The 19773-nt window shown below is 39.6% G+C and overlaps 1 protein-coding gene across 1 annotated transcript in view; it reads right to left on the minus strand.

Annotated features, from left to right (window-relative positions):
- The window catches only part of Adgrg7 (adhesion G protein-coupled receptor G7), an 84391-nt gene extending 68259 nt beyond the window's left edge, over window positions 1-16132 (minus strand). Inside the window, exon 1 of the mRNA XM_021184877.2 lies at window positions 16018-16132. Within this exon, the coding sequence (XP_021040536.2) occupies window positions 16018-16132 (115 nt within the window). The remainder of the gene's footprint in view (window positions 1-16017) is intronic.
- Window positions 16133-19773: the final 3641 nt, after the last annotated feature.

The following is a 19773-nucleotide window of genomic DNA, read 5'->3' on the forward strand; positions in this document are numbered from 1 at the left end:
AAAGTACCTCAACTGTGGGTTTCTACAAAATCAAAAAACTACATTAAATATTTTCTCATTTCACAAGAGAAGAACGAGGTGCACAGGCACAACCAAACTCTAACTGTAAATAGCTCAAGTGTCCTATGTTTGGGAACCGTTCATGTTCTTCTGAGCTCCTCCAAAGGCCTCAGGTAGCCATTCAAAGCACATGACGCTTATTTATTTATTTAAGTGTAGGCTGGCTCAACTCCACAACTGCTGCTGTTCTTGGTGGTTATCCCCTGGTACTGGCCTCTCCAAAGGTTTGGAGTCTGCTGGTACAGCTGAATTGCATTTTTACTGATAGCCTCACCTGGGCTCTTTTCACAGTGTGAAGCCTGTTTCTCTGCATGACTCCATTAATCTTGGACCTTCAACTGCTACTGAGGGTGCACCTTCCCCAGTGGCCTCTCCTGAGCAATCATCTTTGAAGCCTCAGCTGCTCTCCATGACTCCTTCATGCCTTCAAAACCAGGACTACCTGGGAGACTTCTACACATGACCCGGCTCAGCTGCCACCATGAGGTACAGCCTCAGCCATCTCTGGAACACCATCTCTGTGTGCTCACTCTGGAGGGAACACTTCCCAGAAGATTCTACCTGGTCTCTTCTTGCTCGTCGCTAATTCCTCAGCTCTAGCTGGCCAGCATCAATTATCCCAGCAAAGTGAAGGTTTTCCCTTCAGTGGTTCTGGAATCTTGTTAACCACAGCTGATTCTTCAGCCCTGGCTAACTAGAATCACAGATTCTTAACTCAAAATATGCAATAACCTCTTTTTTGTTTCTTTTATTGGATATTTTCTTTATTTACATTCAAATGTTATTCCCTTTCCAGGTCTCCCCTTCAGAATCCCCTATCTCATCTCCCCCTTCCTTCCCCTGCCTCTATGAGGGTGCTCCCTCACCCACCCACCCACTCCCACCTTCCTGCCCTGGCATTCCCCTACACTGGGGCATCGAACCCCCTCAGGCCCACTTATGTCCAACAAGGCCATCCTCTGCCACATATGTGGCTGGAGTCATGAGTCCTTCCATGTGTACTCTTTGGTTGGTGGTTCAATACTCAGGAGCTCTGGGGGCTGTAACAACATCTTTGAGTGACTCTCAAACTTCTCTCTGGAACTTCACAAGCCAGGCCTTCATCATCTGCATTATCTCAATACTCTTTTCTTCCACTCTCTCACAGAACAGCTCACCAACAGCTTTTCTGTCCTAAAGGTTTAAAGTCCTTCCATAGTCCTCCACCAAACAGCATGGTCAGGCCTGTCACATCAATACCCCACTATCCTGGTACCCATTTCTGCCTTAGTTATGGTTACTATTGCTGTAATGAGACATTATGACCAAAGACAACTAACTTGGGGAGGAAAAGGGTTATTTCACTCACAGTTCATCATCAAAAGAAGTGAGGACAGGAACTCAAGCAAGACAGGAACGTGGAGGCAAGAGCTGATGCAGGGACCATGGTGGAGTCCTGCATACTGGCTCTGGATCCTTTCTTATAGGACCCAAGACTACTAGCTCAGGTGTGTACCTACCTACAATGGGCTGGGCCCTTCCCCATCAATCACCAATCAAGAAAATGCCCTACAGGCTTGCCTACAGCCTTAACTTATGGAAGCCTTTGCTCAGGTAAGTTTCCCTCCCTCATAGCCTATATCAAATTGACATAAAACTAGCCAGCACACATACTCCTTTGAAATAATCACAAATCAAATCAAACAACAAATAAAACAGATACCACTTGACTGTGTAATATTTATCCCAGAAATGATAGGTTGGGTGAAAAAAATATATATATTTGCAACTTTGGGACATGCAACTATATTTGAAGGGTAACAATAGTACTAAATATAAGAATTATAAAATATAAAATAATAATAAATATAAAAATATAAAATGCAATTAATCTAAATTAAAAACTGCTGCTCATCAAAATGTATTTTTTTCAGATAAATAAAAGTGACAGTCACAGGGTTGGATAAAATATTTGTGTGTGTGTGTCTGTGTGTGTGTGAGAGAGAGAGAGAATATAAATTAGAATTGCAAGTTAAATTGTAAGTTAGAATTGTAACTTATAAAGAATATTCACAATTAGAGTGCAAGCATACAGTTTTTATTTTTAATGAGCAAAGGTGTTGAATGGATACTGTAACAAAAAAGCCATAGAGACAACCATTATAAGAAAATGCTGTCTTTAGTCCTTAGATAAACAAGGTGTGATGGTTTGCATATGCTCAACCATTGAAATGGCACAATTAGAAGATGTAGCCCTGTTGAAGTAGGTGTGTCACTGTGGGTGTGAGCTATAGCTAGCTGCCTCACCCTAGCTGCCTGGAAGTTAGTCTTCCACTAGCAACCCTCAGATGAAGATGTAGAACCCTCAGCTCCTCCTATACCATGCCTACCTTGAGACTTCCACGTTCCTGCCTTGATGATACTGGACTGAATCTCTGAACCTGTAAGCCTGTCCCAATTGAATGCTGTCCTTATAAGAGTTGCCTTGGTCATGGTGTCTGTTCACAGCAGTAAAACCCTAACTAAGACACAAGGCTTTAGGGGAACACTGCTTTATTCTCCGCCATCATAGACAAGTCACCTATCGCATGGAATAGAGTTCATGCACGGACTACTCCAGAACACCCAGGTGATGTTTGAGAAAGGGGCAGTTTGTTCAGTGCAGAAAAACAGATTTCGCAGCAAATGTTGCAGGACATCTAGGAACAGAAAAACAAAAGTGGATATAAACACAGATCTTCTGCTTTCAAAAATTATTTCAGAACAGATCATGAACTCTGTAGTTTTATTGCATAAAACTAATAGAAGGAAATCTTGGTGGCCTACAGAACAGTAATAAAACATTAGATATCTTATGAAGACCACTAAAATAAAATGTGTACATGAGACTTCCAAATAATTCTGTGATATTTTTGTTCTTCCTGTCATAAAATATCACCAAACACACTTGTTTTAGAAATTGCTATTTCTTTTCCTATCTATCTATCTATCTATCTATCTATCTATGTATCTATCATCAGAGTTTCTCTGTATTAGCTCTGGATGTCCTGGAACTCTCTCAATAGGCCAGGCTGGCCTCACATTCAGAGATCTACCTGCCTCTACCTCCTGAGTCCTGGGATTAAAGGCATGTGCCACCACCACCTGACTCTTTTCTTAATTCCTAAAGTTCAAATGATTTATGTGTAAATGGTGAAGTAGAGTTTGTCCCTGTGTAAGCCAAAGAAAAAGGGTCAGGATAATTTAAGATAGATTTTTATCCTAAAAGGGGAAACAGAAGAGAATAAAAGAAAACTTCAGCAATCTATAGGGCGAGGAATGAAAGGATCCTAGAAAGCACAGAAGTAGAGGAGTTGCGGGGGTGAGAGGCATTCATTGCAGAGAATTACATGCTAACCCAGTCTCAGCGATGACACGGAACAGAAGCAGAACCTGCTTTCAGGATGCTAGATGGAAATCTAGAGTTCCACTTTCAAGACAAGCTCACAGGCCTATAATCCCAGCAAAAAGCCCAGCAATTCAAGGTTATCTAGGCCTAGGTTAGCTACTTGCTTACATGGGCTACATGAGACCCCATTTTAAATCCACCACCATAACAGAAAAGTTAGATCATTAGATCGTAAGAATTATTCAATGTTTCAGTGGCACAGGGCACAGAAATTTTCTAATCTCCTTTTTATGGCTGAGATGACTCCTGAAGGCTTCAGGTTTTACACTGGTGGCTTGGGTCCAGCTTCTGTACCCATAACCTCTAGTGTTTATGACCATACCTACTTATCATCATGGTATCTTTACAGTGTTTCTGTCCCCTGGAATTTCCCTTAAGAATGGAAACTTGTTGGCATGTTTGAAATTTTACTTACAATTTGTATATATTCAATAAGCAGGAAGAAACATCTACCCACGCTTAGTCAGTCATTCTGGCTTTTAGTAACAAGTCTTATCATTAAAGAATATTTTGAATCAAGGTCATAGATTGTATCTCTAGATCTCAGAACATTCCTCAAAAAGAGAAAGTTAATAACTATTTGCTCAATTGCCTCTCTGTCTTTGGAATTCCAGTTAAGGATATCTAATTCAAGATGGAATATCCACTCTTGTTTTTATGGTACATTTAACACTGTGTAGTACCCACTTCAGAATCTTAGCCTCTAAGGTATGCAAATGACACAAAATGTCACCCAAAGTAATACTAGCATCTTTAAGAATCTATCATAAACATACATATAGATAAAAGATGAAGTAGTTTGTTCATATAATGACTTGTACAGTTGACTCAAAAAGAAGACATTAATCTGGTCATGTTTAGTAAAATGTATTCACTGTAGAGAAAAGCAAGGAAAAAAGAAACCTTGGAAGATATATAAAGAAAGCACATGAAGTATATCTTTTGTTAAGATATTTGTTAACATTTGTCCAATATTAACTACTGAGTTAACATATATGTAATAAGCTTTCTTCTGCTAGGGGAAGTAGCATAGTTATCGAAAGCAAATATTCCATGGCTGTTCTTGGAGCTCTTTCTGTTTTTCTTTCCAGCTCGTCAATTTAACTTAATGATTAAACCTCCTGCAGAGTTTTGGTGTAATAACTTGAATCTCAATCCAAAGGTCCAATGTGGCTCAGTGGTATCCATCTAGGTATAGTTCAAGGACAAACTGCTCAGAACTGAGTGACAGAAAACTCCACAAATTAAAAAACATTTGTCTAATATTAACTACTGGGTTAACATGTATGTAATAAGCTTTCTTCTCTAGGGGAAGTAGCATAGATATCAAAAGCAAATATTCCATGGCTGTTCTTGGACCTTTTTCCTTTTTCCTTTTCAGCTCATCAATTTAACTTAATGATTAAACCTCCTGCAGAGTTTTGGTGTGATAACTTGAGTCTCAATCCAAAGGTCCAATGTGGTTCAGTGGTATCCATTCTAGGTATAGTTCAAGGTCAAAACTGCTCAGTACTGAGTGACAGAAAACTTCACAAATTAGAAAACACTTGTCCATGCAGATTGAGTGCTTACAAGATACAAGTCATCATTTTAAATCTTCAAGTGCACTGACTCATTTAATTCTCAAAATGGTTTCAGTGCACAGAATTTATTATCACTAAGGGGGAAACTGAGGCATGAAAATACTGACTACAGTAATGCCCAGTCACTTGGCTAATAAGCAGCCACATTGAGATTTAAAACAAGGTAGTCTTGCTCCAGTGGTCTCTTCCTTCTCTCAAAAACACAGTCCTGACCACAGAATTTGGGAAGGACCTTTACAGCTTGTTAGTAGAGTCTCGCCCACCCTGATGCCCTTACATTAAAAACATCTAATACCTGGATATCCAGGAATAATCCACTAAGCCAAGAATCCAGCTTCTTTGTTTAAGACAAAGGCTTTTGAAATGGGATCAACAGAAACCACTGATTCTTATGTTAACATAGTCCAGATCACTGTCCCTCAAGCCACTTGTATAACAAAACTTATCCCTTGAGAGACTCTCTTCCTTTTCATGGATAATTTTGTGTTTAAAAATTACTTAGCATGATCTTGAATGCCGGATCTCTCAGAGACTAGTCTGTGCAGGTGAGAGTGTGGACTACAGAAGCGACACAGCATCTGGGACAGGGAGAAGTGACATAGCTTCTGGGGCAGACCCCATTTCAGGCACCAGACATCCGGGCACCTTCCCTGCCAGAGGAGAGGGGTCGCCCCACCTGGGAGGGCTTTGCCGGAGCACCTGGGGGAGCCATCTCTGGTCCTGGATCTCTCAGAGACTAGTTTGTGCAGGTGAGAGTGTGGACTACAGAAGCTACACAGCTTCTGGGACATGCAGAAGTGACACAGCTTCTGGGGCAGGCCCAGTTTCAGGCCTTCATCTTCAGGCAGGAGGCAGGTCCGAATGCCAGATATCTGTGCACCTTCCCTGCAAGAGGAGAGCTTGCCTGCAGAGAGTACTCTGACCACTGAAACTCAGGAGAGAGCTAGACTCCCAGGTCTACTGACAGAGGCTAACAGAATCATGGGAGGAACAAGCTCCAACCAGAGACAACTATAACAACTAACTCCAGAGATTACCAGATGGTGAAAAGCAAACGTAAGAATCAAAAAAGACAAGGAGGGGCACTTCATACTCATCAAAGGTGAAATCTTTCAAGATGAACTCTCAATTCTGAATATCTATGCTCCAAATGCAAGGGCATCCACATTCATTAAAGAAACTATAGTGAAGCTCAAATCACACATTGCACCTCACACAATAATTGTGGGAGACTTTAACACCCTAATTTCATCAATGGACAGATTGTGGAAACAGAAACTAAACAGGGACACAGTGAAACTAACAGAAGTGATAAAACAAATGGATTTAACAGATATCTACAGAACATTTTATCCTAAAACAAAAGGATATACCTTCTTCTCAGCACCTCATGGTACCTTCTCCAAAATTGACCATATAATTGGTCACAAAACAGGCCTCAACAGATACAAAAATATTGAAATTGTCCCATTCATCCTATCAGATCACCATGGACTAAGGCTGATCTTCAATAACAACATAAATAATAGAAAGCCCACATTCACGTGGAAGCTGAACAACACTCTCCTCAATGATACCTTGGTCAAGGAAGGAACAGAGAAAGAAATTAAAGACTTTTTAGAGTTTAATGAAAATGAAGCCACAACATACCCAAACTTATGGGACACAATGAAAGCATTTCTAAGAGGAAAACTCATAGCTCTGAGTGTCTCCAAGAAGAAACTAGAGAGAGTACACACTTGCAGCTTGATAACACACCTAAAAGCTATAGAACAAAAGGAAGCAAATTCACCCAAGAGGTGAATAATCAAACTCAGGAAATAATCAAACTCAGGGGCAAAATCAGCCAAGTGGAAACAAGAACTATTCAAAGAACCAACTAAACTAGGAGCTGGTTCTTTGAGAAAATAAATAAGATATATAAGGCAGACTCACTAGAGGGCACAGGGACAGCGTCCCAATTAACAAAATTAGAAATGAAAAGGAAGACATAACAACAGATCCTGAAGAAATCCAAAACACTGTCAAATCCTTCTACAAAAGGCTATAGTCAACAAAATTGGAAAACCTGGATGAAATGGACAAATTTCTAGACAGATACCAGGTAACAAAGTTAAATCAGGATCAGAATAATGACCTAAACAGTTCTATATCCCCTAAAGAAATAGAAACAGTCATTAATAGTCTCCCAACCAATAAAAGCCCAGGACCGGAAGGGTTTAGTGCAGAGTTCTATCAGACCTTCAAAGAAGATCTAATTCCAGTTCTTATCAAGCTATTCCACAAAATAGAAGCAGAAGGTACTCTACTCAATTCATTCTATGAAGCCACAATTACTCTGATACCTAAACCACATAAAGACCCAACAAATCAAAACAATCATCCATCCTGAGCAAGTAGGTTTCATTCCAGGGATGCAGGGATGGTCTAACATACAGAAATCCATCAATGTAATCCACTATATAAACAAACTCAAAAACCCACATGATCATCTCATTAGATGCGGAGAAAGCATTTGACAAAATCCAACACCAATTCATGATAAAAGTCTTGGAAAGATCAGGAATTCAAGGCCCATACCTAAACATGATAAAAGCAATCTACAGCAAACCAGTAGCCAACATCAAAGTAAATGGTGAGAAGCTTGAAGCAATCCCTCTAAAATCAGGGACTAGACAAGGCTGTCCACTTTCTCCATACCTATTCAACATTGTACTTGAAGTCCTAGCCAGAGCAATTCGACAACAAAAGGAGATCAAAGGGATACAAATTGGAAAAGATGAAGTCAAAATATCACTTTTTGCAGATGATATGATAGTATATATAAGTGACCCTAAAAATTCCACCAGAGAACTCCTAAGCCTGATAAATAGCTTCGGTGAAGTAGCTGGATATAAAATTAACTCAAACAAGTCAATGGCCTTTCTCTACACAAAGGATAAATAGGCTGAGAAAGAAATTAGGGAAGCAACAATAGTCACAAATAATATAAAATACCTTGGTGTAACTCTAACTAAGGAAGTGAAAGATCTGTATGATAAGAACTTCAAGTCTCTGAAGAAAGAAATTAAAGATCTCAGAAGATGGAAAGATCTCCCATGCTCATGGATTGGCAGGATCAATATAGTAAAAATGGCTATCTTGCCAAAAGCAATCTACAGATTCAATGCAATCCCCATCAAAATTCCAACTCAATTCTTCAACGAATTAGAAATGGAATAACAAAAAACTTAGGATAGCAAAAACTCTTCTCAAGGATAAAAGAACCTCTGGTGGAATCACCATGCCTGACCTAAAGCTGTACTACAGAGGAATTGTGATAAAACAAAAACAAAAACAAACAAACAAACAAAAAAACCCCCAAAAAACTGGCATAGCAACAGAGAAGTAGACCAATGGAATAGAATTGAAGACCCAGAAATGAACCCACACACCTATGGTCACTTGATCTTTGACAAGGGAGCTAAAACCATCCAGTGAAAAAAGACAGCATTTTCAACAAATGGTGCTGGCACAACTGGTGGTTATCATGTAGAAGAATGCGAATTGATCCATTCCTATCTCCTTGTACTAAGGTCAAATCTAAGTGGATCAAGAAACTCCACATAAAACCAGAGACACTGAAACTTATAGAGGAGAAAGTGGGGAAAAACCTCGAAGATATGGGCACAGGGGAAATATTCATGAACAGAACAGCAATGGCTTGTGCTGTAAGATCGAGAATTGACAAATGGGATCTCATAAAATTGTAAAGCTTTTGTAAGGCAAAAGACACTGTCAATTAGACAAAAAAACCACCAACAGACTGGGAAAGGATCTTTACCAATCCTAAATCAGATAGGGGACTCATATCCAATATATATAAAGAACTCAAGAAGGTGGACTCCAGAAAATTAAATAACCCCATTAAAAATGGGGCTCAGAGGTAAACAAAGAATTCTCACCTGAAGAATACTGAATGGCTGAGAAGCACCTGAAAAAATGTTCAGCATCCCTAATCATCAGGGAAATGCAAATCAAAAAAACCCTGAGATTCCACCTCACATCTGTCAGACTGACTAAGATCAAAAATTCAGGTGACAGCAGATGCTGGTGAGGATGTGGAGAAAGAAGAACACTCCTCCATTGTTGGTGGGATTGCAAGCTTGTACAACCACTCTGGAAATCAGTCTGGTGGTTCCTCAGAAAATTGGACATAGTACTACCAGAGGATCCAGCAATACCTCTCATGGTTATACATTCAGATTTTGTTCCAACTGGTAAAAAGGACACATGCTCCACTATGTTCATAGCAGCCTTATTTATAATAGCCAGAACCTGGAAAGAACCCAGATGTCCCTCAACAGAGGAATGGATACAGAACATGTGCTACATTTACACAATGGAGTACTACTCAGCTATTAAAAACAATGAGTTTGTGAAATTCCTAGGCAAATGGATGGATCTGGAGGGTATCATCCTGAGTGAGGTAACCCAATCACAAAAAAAACCTCACATGATATGTACTCACTGATAAGTGGATATTAGCCCAGAAACTTAGAATACTCAAGATATAATTTGCAAAACACAGGAAACTCAAGAAGAAGGAAGACAAAAGTGTGGATACTTTGCCCCTTCTTAGAATTAGGAACAAAACACCTATGGAAGGAGTCAGAGAGACAAAGTTTGGAGCTGAGATGAAAGGATGGACCACCTAGAGAGTGCCGCACCTGGGGATCCATCCCATAATCAGCCTCCAAACACAGACACCACTGCATACGCCAGCAAGATTTTGCTGAAAAAACCCTGATATAGCTGTCTCTTGTGAGGCTATGCCGTTCCCTGGCAAACACAGAAGTGGATGCTCACAGTCAGCCCCCAATGGAGGAGCTAGAGAAAGTACCCAAGGAGCTAAAGGGATCTGCAACCCTATAGGTGGAACAAGAATATGAACTAACCAGTACCCCTGGAGCTTGTTTCTCTACCTGCATGTGTAGCAGAAGATGGCCTAGTTGGCCATCATTGGGAAGAGAGGCCCCTTGGTCTTGCAAACTTTATATGCCTCAGTATAGGGGAACACCAGGGTCAAGAAGTGGGAGGTCACTAGGTGACTCTAGTCACCTCCAACATGCTTTACTCTATTTATAAGACAACGTCTCAAACTGATGTGGTTTTTTTTTTTTTTTTTTTTTTTGGTTTTTCGAGACAGGGTTTCTCTGTGTAGTCCTGGCTGTCCGGAACTCACTCTGTAGACCAGGCTGGCCTCGAACTCAGAAATCCACCTGCCTCTGCCTCCCAAGTGCTGGGATTAAAGGCGTGCGCCACCACGCCCAGCTCTGATGTGGTTTTTAAACATTAAAATGATCCTACTGTTCCAGGATCAGTTGTGGGAGTTAGATTTATTACTTAAGTTGATTCTGCAGGAAGTACTCAATTTAGTAAAAGGAAAGAAAGAGATGATTCTCTGAACAGCAGTAAACTCACCTTGATTTTTCCTGATAACATTCTTTTTGTTGTTGTTGTTTTGGTTTTTTTGTTGTTTTTGTTTTTTGTTTTTTGAGACAGGGTTTCTCTGTGTTGCCCTGGTTGTCCTGGAACTCACTTTGTAGACCAGGCTTCCAAGTGCTAGGATTAAAGGTGTGTGCCACCACCACCCGGCAACATTCATTTTCTATTGAATTATGATTGCTGTAAAGTTGGACCTTGGGTTTGAGACTATATAAACCTTCTGTAGCCCCTTTGTTAGGCAGCTAATAAACAAGTCTGTCCTGAAGTGGGGAAAGAAGGTTATATCTGGTGTAGGGCAGGAACAGAAATCAGGGAATTCTTAGAGCCACAACTATAGGATACAGTTAAAAAGACATTGCCATTGTGTGTTGAGGTTGAGAAGCCCTCTCAATAGAAATCAAAGAAATCCTCTCACCATTGTATTGTGAACATCTGGGTATGTTTATATGAGGATTAGCTCAAGGTTGTAAATGTCAAAGGAGAGAAATGTAATGAAATACATGTTTGTATTTAACTTTAGTTCTCAAGTGTGGTGGGTCTCAAAGACTCTCTGCTTCTTGCATTGTAAGCCTATTGCTGTTAGAAGCATGGATTCAACCATTGTAGACCTCTTATCTCTATCCCTCACAAAAACTATATTAGACAGTTTTTATGAACACCTAAAGTGAAAGGACTGGGGTTCTGGAAGGACACAGATTTCTTCCAATATAAATGTACCTGGAAGGTTACTGACCATATGGGTAAACAAGAGGCTATTTGTAATGGGAAAGATCTTAATGAATCCTGGAGTCTAAGTCATATGCCACGTGGCTTGAAGCAGCAGAAAACAAAAATAATATCTTTTAAACACCCAAATCTGCATTTCTCTTACTATTTTGAGGAAAGGTGTCAGGACTTTCCAGCTTTGCTATTTCTTTTCTGAACACAAATATTTGAGAGTTTTTCAGCCTTGCTACGGACTGAATGCATCCTCTCAGAATTCATGTGTTGAAGTCAAGTTTCCAACACCATAGCATTAAATGGCAATTTTATAAAAGGTGACACATTCATGAGGGTTGATCTTTCATGATGGGATTAATGCCCTAAAGGGACAAAGAGAACAGTGTTGTCTATTTATATCACATAAGATGCATAAGATGCAAAAAGAAGAACCAAGAGGCAGACCTTCTCAAGATACTAAAACTGGTGCTTTCCTTCAGACTCCCTGTACCCATGACTGTGAGAAAAGAGACTTTTATTGTATATAATTACTTACAGTTGCCCTAATAGACAAAGTCTACCTTCTAGCTGTATAAGATTTATTTATTAATCTCAATAACTCAAAATTAGTTGTAGGGAATCTATTAGGTTTCTAAATCAGGTCTCTGTTCTCTTCAACAAAGTAAGTCAATTTGAAGAAATGGCCAATAAAGAGAATCATGACCAAAACTACATGTAAAAGGGGAACTGGGAATAAGAACTTGTATTGGGTTGGTAGAAAAATGTCCATGGAGTGGAGACATTCAGCTGAAGAGCTCAACCATCAAAGGAGATGTTCATGTGAAATGGATGGTGCAGCTGTAGCTAAACTAACACTACAGAGAAGAAACCACGTCTAGAACTCCATTTGGAAATTGCACAAGCTATCAATACTACTGAAAGTTTTCTTTGCCAAAGTAATGCCAAATGCCTAGGAGTCATGTGTTAGAGAGCACGCATGATATATTACACCTGGCAATAGATAACATCACTATTAGTTAATAATGCCATCAATGTCATATAAAAATGACAGCCTACCCAGCAAACCCGAAGGAAGCTTCGGCTACTCCTGAGCAGCAGCATCTGTTGCCAGAATGAAACCCTTAACTGCTGGTGACCTTTTAACAAGAGGCACACGGTTCAGAAGTAGAAACAGAGCCTTTAAAAGATCCATTTGCACTCTTGCTCTCTTGCCTCTTGCCCCCTTGTGCCCCCTAGCTCCCCATTCCTTTCCCCCCTTCCCTCAACGTGGTCATGGATGGCCTCCACTTCTCTATTCCCTCTGTCTTTCTGCCTGCTACCCTCTTAACTCCCCTCCCCATGTCCTAAATAAACTCTATTCTATACTAAAAAAAAGTTCCATTTGCTCTCAGAAGGTTGCTGGAATTCTATAGATCATGTTTTAAAGTGTTTCTTTGACATTTGAACCAATGGTTCACTTAATGGGGGAGGCTTGCTTAGAATAATTAGAGTTGATTTGATTTGTGATTTTTTTTTTGGCTGTTATGGATTTGCCTTTCCATAGAAATTGGGCAGTGGCCAAGATGAAAAACACTAAAACATGAAGTTTCTTTTGATGTATTGAGCTAGAAGATCAAAGCAGACACACTGTGATGCTGCAATGTTGGAGAAAGCACTTTAACAGTCTCCCAGACATCTGCAAAGCATGGGGGTTACTACACCGGCAGGAAATGCATAGGTATGCTCAAAGACTCAGAAAACCTGGGAACTGAAGCCTGACTCCTAATTTATGCTCCGCAGACTATATTATTACAGGAGCATCATAAACAGTAACACAGCAGACTTCTCAAAGAACAAAACAGGGCAGTCTGATGGTCAGGATCTCTGCACCATTGTGAAGATCTTTTGGAAAGAAAGGGAAAAAAGAAGAGAATTAATTTACTCTAGTTTCCTTTGTGCTTCTGAGAGCAAAACCCAGCAAGACCATAATGGCGCAAGTTCAAATTCACAGCCTGTGTTGCACAGCTATATAAATCCAAATATTTCTCTCAACCCTAGTTTCTCCATATGCAACACAAACAGAATATACCTGCTTTAAATGTGGTTGTCCAGATTAAGTGAGAAAAGATACATGAAATTTGGGGTATGATATCTTGGTCATGGAGCTTTTGAAATTGTAAGGTATAGAAAAGTTAAGTATAAAAACTAATTAATATTCACTCTGTGGCCAGATAAAATTTTTTCAAAACAGAAGTTGGAAGTTTTCTTTATTTCTTCTGTGTTTTTTTTTTTCTTCAAACAGTCTTATTCTGCTCAGTGTGGCCTTGAACTCCATCGATCCCTGAGCCTCAGCCTTCTGAATGTTACTGTAACTGTGAAATGGAAGGTTTTTTTTTTCTTCTGTTTTTCACAAATAAGTTATCATTTTTTGTGAAAAATACATTGTTTGTATGAAATGAATTTTGAATATAGTAAATTAACTTGGACATAACTTAATGTATATGTGCTTATGCACTTTTTCCTAAATAACTTATTTATAGTTAGCCAGGAGTGTGGGGTCATGCCTGAAACCCAGCACTTGGAAGCCTGACATGGGAGTCGTCATACTCAGGACACAATGAGTATTATGTCATCTGGGATACAAATTGTGAGTTCCAGGACAATTCAAACTATAAAATAAGGTCTTAAAAACAAGAAAAAAAGGCTATCACAGATGGATCTATTTCTCTGAGATATGCATGAACTCTGTATCTAAAATTTTTTTTAATTTAAAGATAACTTATAACTAAGCAAGGAAACAATGAGAAGATATTCCGTAATGACATTAGTAGAAAGAAGGGAGATGTGTGGGAAAGAGGTGAAATACCCAGAAGTTAACAAAAAGGAAGGAAGTGGAATAGAACTGAATAAAACAGATACAAACAGAACTAAACAAAGATAAACAGCTAAAGTGCACCCCAAATAGAATTTATAAGCACACACACAGCAAACAGCCAGAAGTGTCAGTCTTCATCCTTTCTATTTGTTAGTGATAGTGACAACCGTCTAATTTTCTGTTGGCTTTACCCCAAAGCTGAGGAATATCCCTTATGTAAAGAGCTCTGATAAACTAACACCAGGTGCAAAGCTAGTCTTTCTGAGGAGCTGGTATGTTACACTCTGAGAGGCAGAACTTTTAGTACACTTTACTTCCTTCAAAGGCCTCCAGCAGCTTGGAGGTGTGCCCACACTTAAGCAGTTCCCCCTACGCCTTTGACTAACTTGCACTTTCTGTCCTCTCTTCAGTATTGTTCCTCATGTTGGATTTGTACTTTGTCCTTGTAATGGTTGGATTTAATGGTGTCATTTCTAAGTCATGTGTTTCCCTTTGAAAACAGAAATCATTATGAATGCAACAAGAAGGGAGACATTTCTCAAACATACATCCTTTAAAGGAGACCTTACAAGTTTAATGCGAGTAACAGTGAGAGAGACTCTTTACAGTTTTTCCTTAAACCTGAAAGTGTTTTTACAAACATTAATGTTTTTAATTTTATTCTTTTGTCCTGTTTAATTTCTTACTCAACTTCTCTAAATGTCAACAACACAGTATTCTCTGAATTCTATTCTTTTTGGGTAATGTAGGGATGGCTCCATTCCATGATACCTCTCCTGTACCAGCCCATATCAAACATTTGTTCTCAGCATGGGATTCTGCCACCTGGCACCATTGCAGAGCAGTTCTCTGCCTTCCTTGAGGACAGACTTCTCCTTACTGGTACTAGTCACCTCTAGTCACTCAGTTCCACATGTTCTACAAATCATCTTTGAATCCCTTTCTTGCAGTGGTTCTCAACCTTCTCATCACTGCAACCCTTTAATCCAGTTTCTCCTGTTGTGATGACCCCAAACCATAAATTATTCCATTGCTACTTCATAACTGAATGTCGCTACTGTTGTGAATTGAAATGTTGTCAGACATTCTTAGGTGACCCCATGAAAGGGTCGTTTGGCACCCAAAGGGGTTAAAACACACAGATTGAAAACCAGTGCTTTATAGAGAATCTCCAGAGGCAAAGGGGTGCAGTGTTAGAATCATTAAACATGTATTTTTTGCGGTCTCAAGGGCTTTACTTTAACACCATCACTTTACACGTGACCCTGCTTCTGTCCGTACTTCCTCCATGAGGTCTGGAACACAGCAAGAAACTTACAAACACTTGTGGAGCCAGCAGGAAAATAACCTTTAAATTCATTTTAACTTTTTCATCTTTTCTAATTGTCTACACCTGCAAAATGGGAAACTTGAATGTAAACCTAAGTTCATTTCACACACCACTCTGGTGCTAAGGTCTCTAAGCTTCCTTCTTGAGATGAATTTCTATTCTGTACATGGTTTTTGGGGGGAGTCCGAGTTCACAACTATTTATCTTTATAGGATTTAGCTCAGTAAACCCAAATACACATTGTTATACTTTCTATTGTTCTACATTCTATGAACTCTGAAATTAAAATAGCGCAAAGAAGCCAATTTAAAACTCATTCTTCACCCTGCTTATTCACAACACACACACACAAACACACATGTTCTATATATAAAGCTGTCCACTGGTCATCAACGGACTGCTGTCTTACAATTCTTAAGTTGGGTTGTGGAAGGCAGGCATCTCCTGGACAAGGCACTTCCCTGGCACTGAAATATCAGGTAGCAGAGTCAGAGGTTCAATGCCACCCCCCAACACCTACTCTCTGTCTCAGTATATTATAGCAGGGTGACATTACCTCTGTTGATCCTTATGACCATCCTCCAGATGCCCAGTCCCAAAACAATGCCCGTCAGTAGCCCACACACAATAGCCACCAGTACCCGGACATTGCAGGAACGCCAGGAACGCATGGTGAAGCCAAAACACTGCATTATTGGAGATAGTTATAAAACATGAAAAGAATTCTTCCCTTCAGCAGTCTGTCTGGCAGGTGATCTCATGGTTTAAGAGTTTTGAAGTTAATTCAGAATAATGCGGTTGGAATCACCAAATAGAAGGTATTTTTCTGTGTGCAGTATGCTCATTCTTCACCGAGGGAGATCAAGAGACAAGGGTTCTCAGAAAAGGAAACTAACTCAGGGCAATAAAGAAGGGGCGGGATTAGCCTTGAGGGTCAAAGGGTGAATATCTAGACACTAAAAACAGTCAAGGAAGGAGGCAAGCTATCAGAACCCAAAGAGGAAGCCAGGAAGGCAATGGATCCCTCTGGTTATCTACAGATCAGACTCCTGTACTTTGGTCTTAAAGGACTTCAGCAAGTACTTCAGGATAGTCAAACACCCTCTTGGATAGGGAGTCATTGTTGCCAAGGAAAGGACAACCTGCAATAGCCACATAAGATTTCACTCTTGCATTTCCTTAAGGAGCCTAGATTCTAATGGCCACAATTGGTGGTTGAGTATACTGACTTGGGAAGGATTATACAAAGCACTAAAACAGAGTTATAATTCATCTATTATGAATTAAATTATGTGCCCACATTCATGTGTTAGAGTCTTAACCCAAAGCATCCACAATGCAGGTAATTGATTGAAGGTAAGTTTGAACTCAGGACCTCTGGAAGAGCAGTCAGTGTTCTTAACCACTGAGCCATTTCTCCAGTTTGGTTGGTGTCTTTATAAGAGATAATCTGGGCACCAATGTGCACAGAGGAGCAATGTCTGAGGAGATAAAGGAACAATACAATCAATGGCAAAGAACTACAGCAAAAGACTTAGAGTATAGTCTTCCTCCAGAGTTCTAGGAACCAACTACGATGACATCTTGACTTAAAACAGTAATTCTCAACTTGTGGGTCCTGACCCCTTTGGGGGTTGGTATCAACTGACCCTTTCACAGGGATCGCATATCAGATATCCTGCATATCAGCTTTTTACAATACAATTCATAACAGTAGTAAAATTACAGTTATGAAGTAGCAATAAAAAACTTTTATGGTTGAGGTCACCACACCATATACATTCCTGTTCCGTTTGTAGTACTTTTTCACAGCAATCTGATCACAAACTGCTGTTTCTCCGAAGTTGCAGCTGTGACACTGGGGATCCGGCCTTACTCTTCCCTGCCCCTCCCTAGTCTCGAATGAAGGTGCTAATGAGCACTCATGTGGTTGACGTGCAGGTTCGGGTGGATGCATCAGAGTGGACGGTTCCTCTGTTCATCTAAGACCCAGGATGATAAAGTGCCTTCATTGTGTCAGGATTGTCACAGGTGTGAACAAGCCCTCAAGCACTCACACTGCCCCAGGGTGAAAAACCAGGGTGTAACTCCTGATAAGACAGATCATAGTTGTTAATGATTACAAAACAAGTTGCTACAGAATACTCTTCTGGGAGTATTAGACATAGATTTATAAAATAAATTTTACATCTAAACTGATCATCTGTTTACCCCTCAAAATGATGTGTTATTCCCCAATTCTCAATAAAACTTCCTAAAGTACAACTGGGGGGGATATTAACATAAAGTTCTAATTTTACCTCATCCTAGAGCTTCAGAAAAACACATTAATATGTCACAAAATGAAAGAGTTTCAAAGATTTTGACAGAAGAAAAAAAAACAAATCTATGTTCATTGTCTGTTGTGAATATGTGATATTTATTCTTATGTGTCTCTATTATCTACCCAAAACGGCAAGAGTAGGGTACATAAAAAAAAATTATTCATGGAAGTCCAAAGGATCTAGGTACAAGGAATTTTAAAACCATTATACCTTTTCTGTGTTATGTATTTTTCCATTAGTATAACTTACTGTACATATTACTTTTTTCAATATTAAAAATAGCAATGTTCCATAAACTAGGAAGATGAATTAAGCAGAAAACCAGCACAAGTGCTTTATACATTTCATATCTTTGCCTCATTTATTTCATAACACAACGCCTTTCCCAGTGCAGAAACAAGGATGAGGTTAGAGATGACTTCAAGATGAATTAAGGAATATTAAGCAATACTAGTTGTATGGGAGCCTCCAGTGTGTTCATATACATTGCACATTGCCAATCTCCTAATCTTTCTTAACTATAGATCTCCCTTCCCAGGAAGACTCTCCCAGAGATGTCATTCTTCAGAAGACACTAGGGAAATCCTGCTTTGTGGGGGAGAGGGCGACAATTGCTGAAGAGGGCTATGCATGGTGACCCTATCAGGATGACAGGTTTTTTTTTTTCTACCAATGGCTGAAAACTGATTTTGGTGGTACTTAGACATTTTCTTCCCCAAGTCAATGGATGTGCAGGAACTTTGTGATGCTGTGATGCTCATAGCTTTGTAATACATATAACTTTGTGACTTTGGCCACATCACTGAATTCATAAGGTTTTCCTTATTGTCTAAGAACAACAGAAATTTGTGAGAAGGAAAAAAACTCTAGGCATAATTCAGATGTTTACATTTATAGAAAGATATGAATTACTATCATTTTAAAAATTGTATAAACTGTATTCTTGTGGTCTAGATATTCATTTATCACAAGGTAGGTCTACAGATGGTGGCACTATTTTGGTAGGTTCTGAAAGCATTAAAACATTAGGAGAAAAGGCCCTGCCGGAAGAAACAGGTCACATAAACATGTACTGAGGAGCCCTGTCTTGCTGCTTTTTACTTCTCTTCTGTCTTCCAAGAGATAAAAGGACTCCTTGATTATGAATTCTTGCTACCATGATATTCTCCCAAAGCACATGGGACAAAAGAAAACAAAACAAAACCAAAGAATAAAACAAAACAAACAAACAAAAAACAACAAAAAAAACCCCACAGACTTCTTCAGAAACTATGAAGCAAACCTTATCTTTCCTCTTTTAATTTGCATGAGTCAAGATATCCTCACACAGGCTCAAAAGTCGGTAGCACAAGCACTATTTTTACATACACATACTTGAGAAGTCAAAGGAGAGAAAAGATAAGTAGGAAATAATTTGTTTACTAATTTATTCTACCCAATATATTGTGTATTGTGATGAACATGTGAATAACACAATGAGCCAGAAGGACAAGGTCCCTGTTGTCACACAGCAGACACTCAGGGAGACCTGGTAGTGTTTTTTGTTTATGTGGTCACTAATTTGTTTCATGGACCCAAACATGTCACACAAAATCCAGGTCTTCACATTTTAAATAGCCCCATGGGACCTCTGGTCCCTGTGCTGGTTAGTCATAAAGACTTCATCTGAGTAAGATCAGGAAAAGTGTTTATCATGTGTGGGCAGACACATTGTGATTCAGATTGGGTGTCTAGGACTGAGCAGAATAATGAGAGCGTCTATCAAAGATCAACTTAAAGGGCCACACCCAAAGCAGGGCAAAGAGGCAGTCCTGGAATGAGGCCAAGTGAGCCAGGATTAGAGATCATTGTCACATAGGGGCAAGAATCACCTGTATGGGAAGGCAGAGGCAGCAAAGAAAGAATAAGGCATCCTTTGGAGACCAAAAAAATCTCTTCCCAGGTGCCCCACTGGGTTAACCGAGGAAGACACCTGCAGCATGGCACAC

Source organism: Mus caroli, unplaced genomic scaffold (genome assembly GCF_978045245.1).
Source record: "Mus caroli unplaced genomic scaffold, Mus_caroli_1 scaffold_17, whole genome shotgun sequence".
Lineage (NCBI taxonomy): Eukaryota > Metazoa > Chordata > Mammalia > Rodentia > Muridae > Mus > Mus caroli.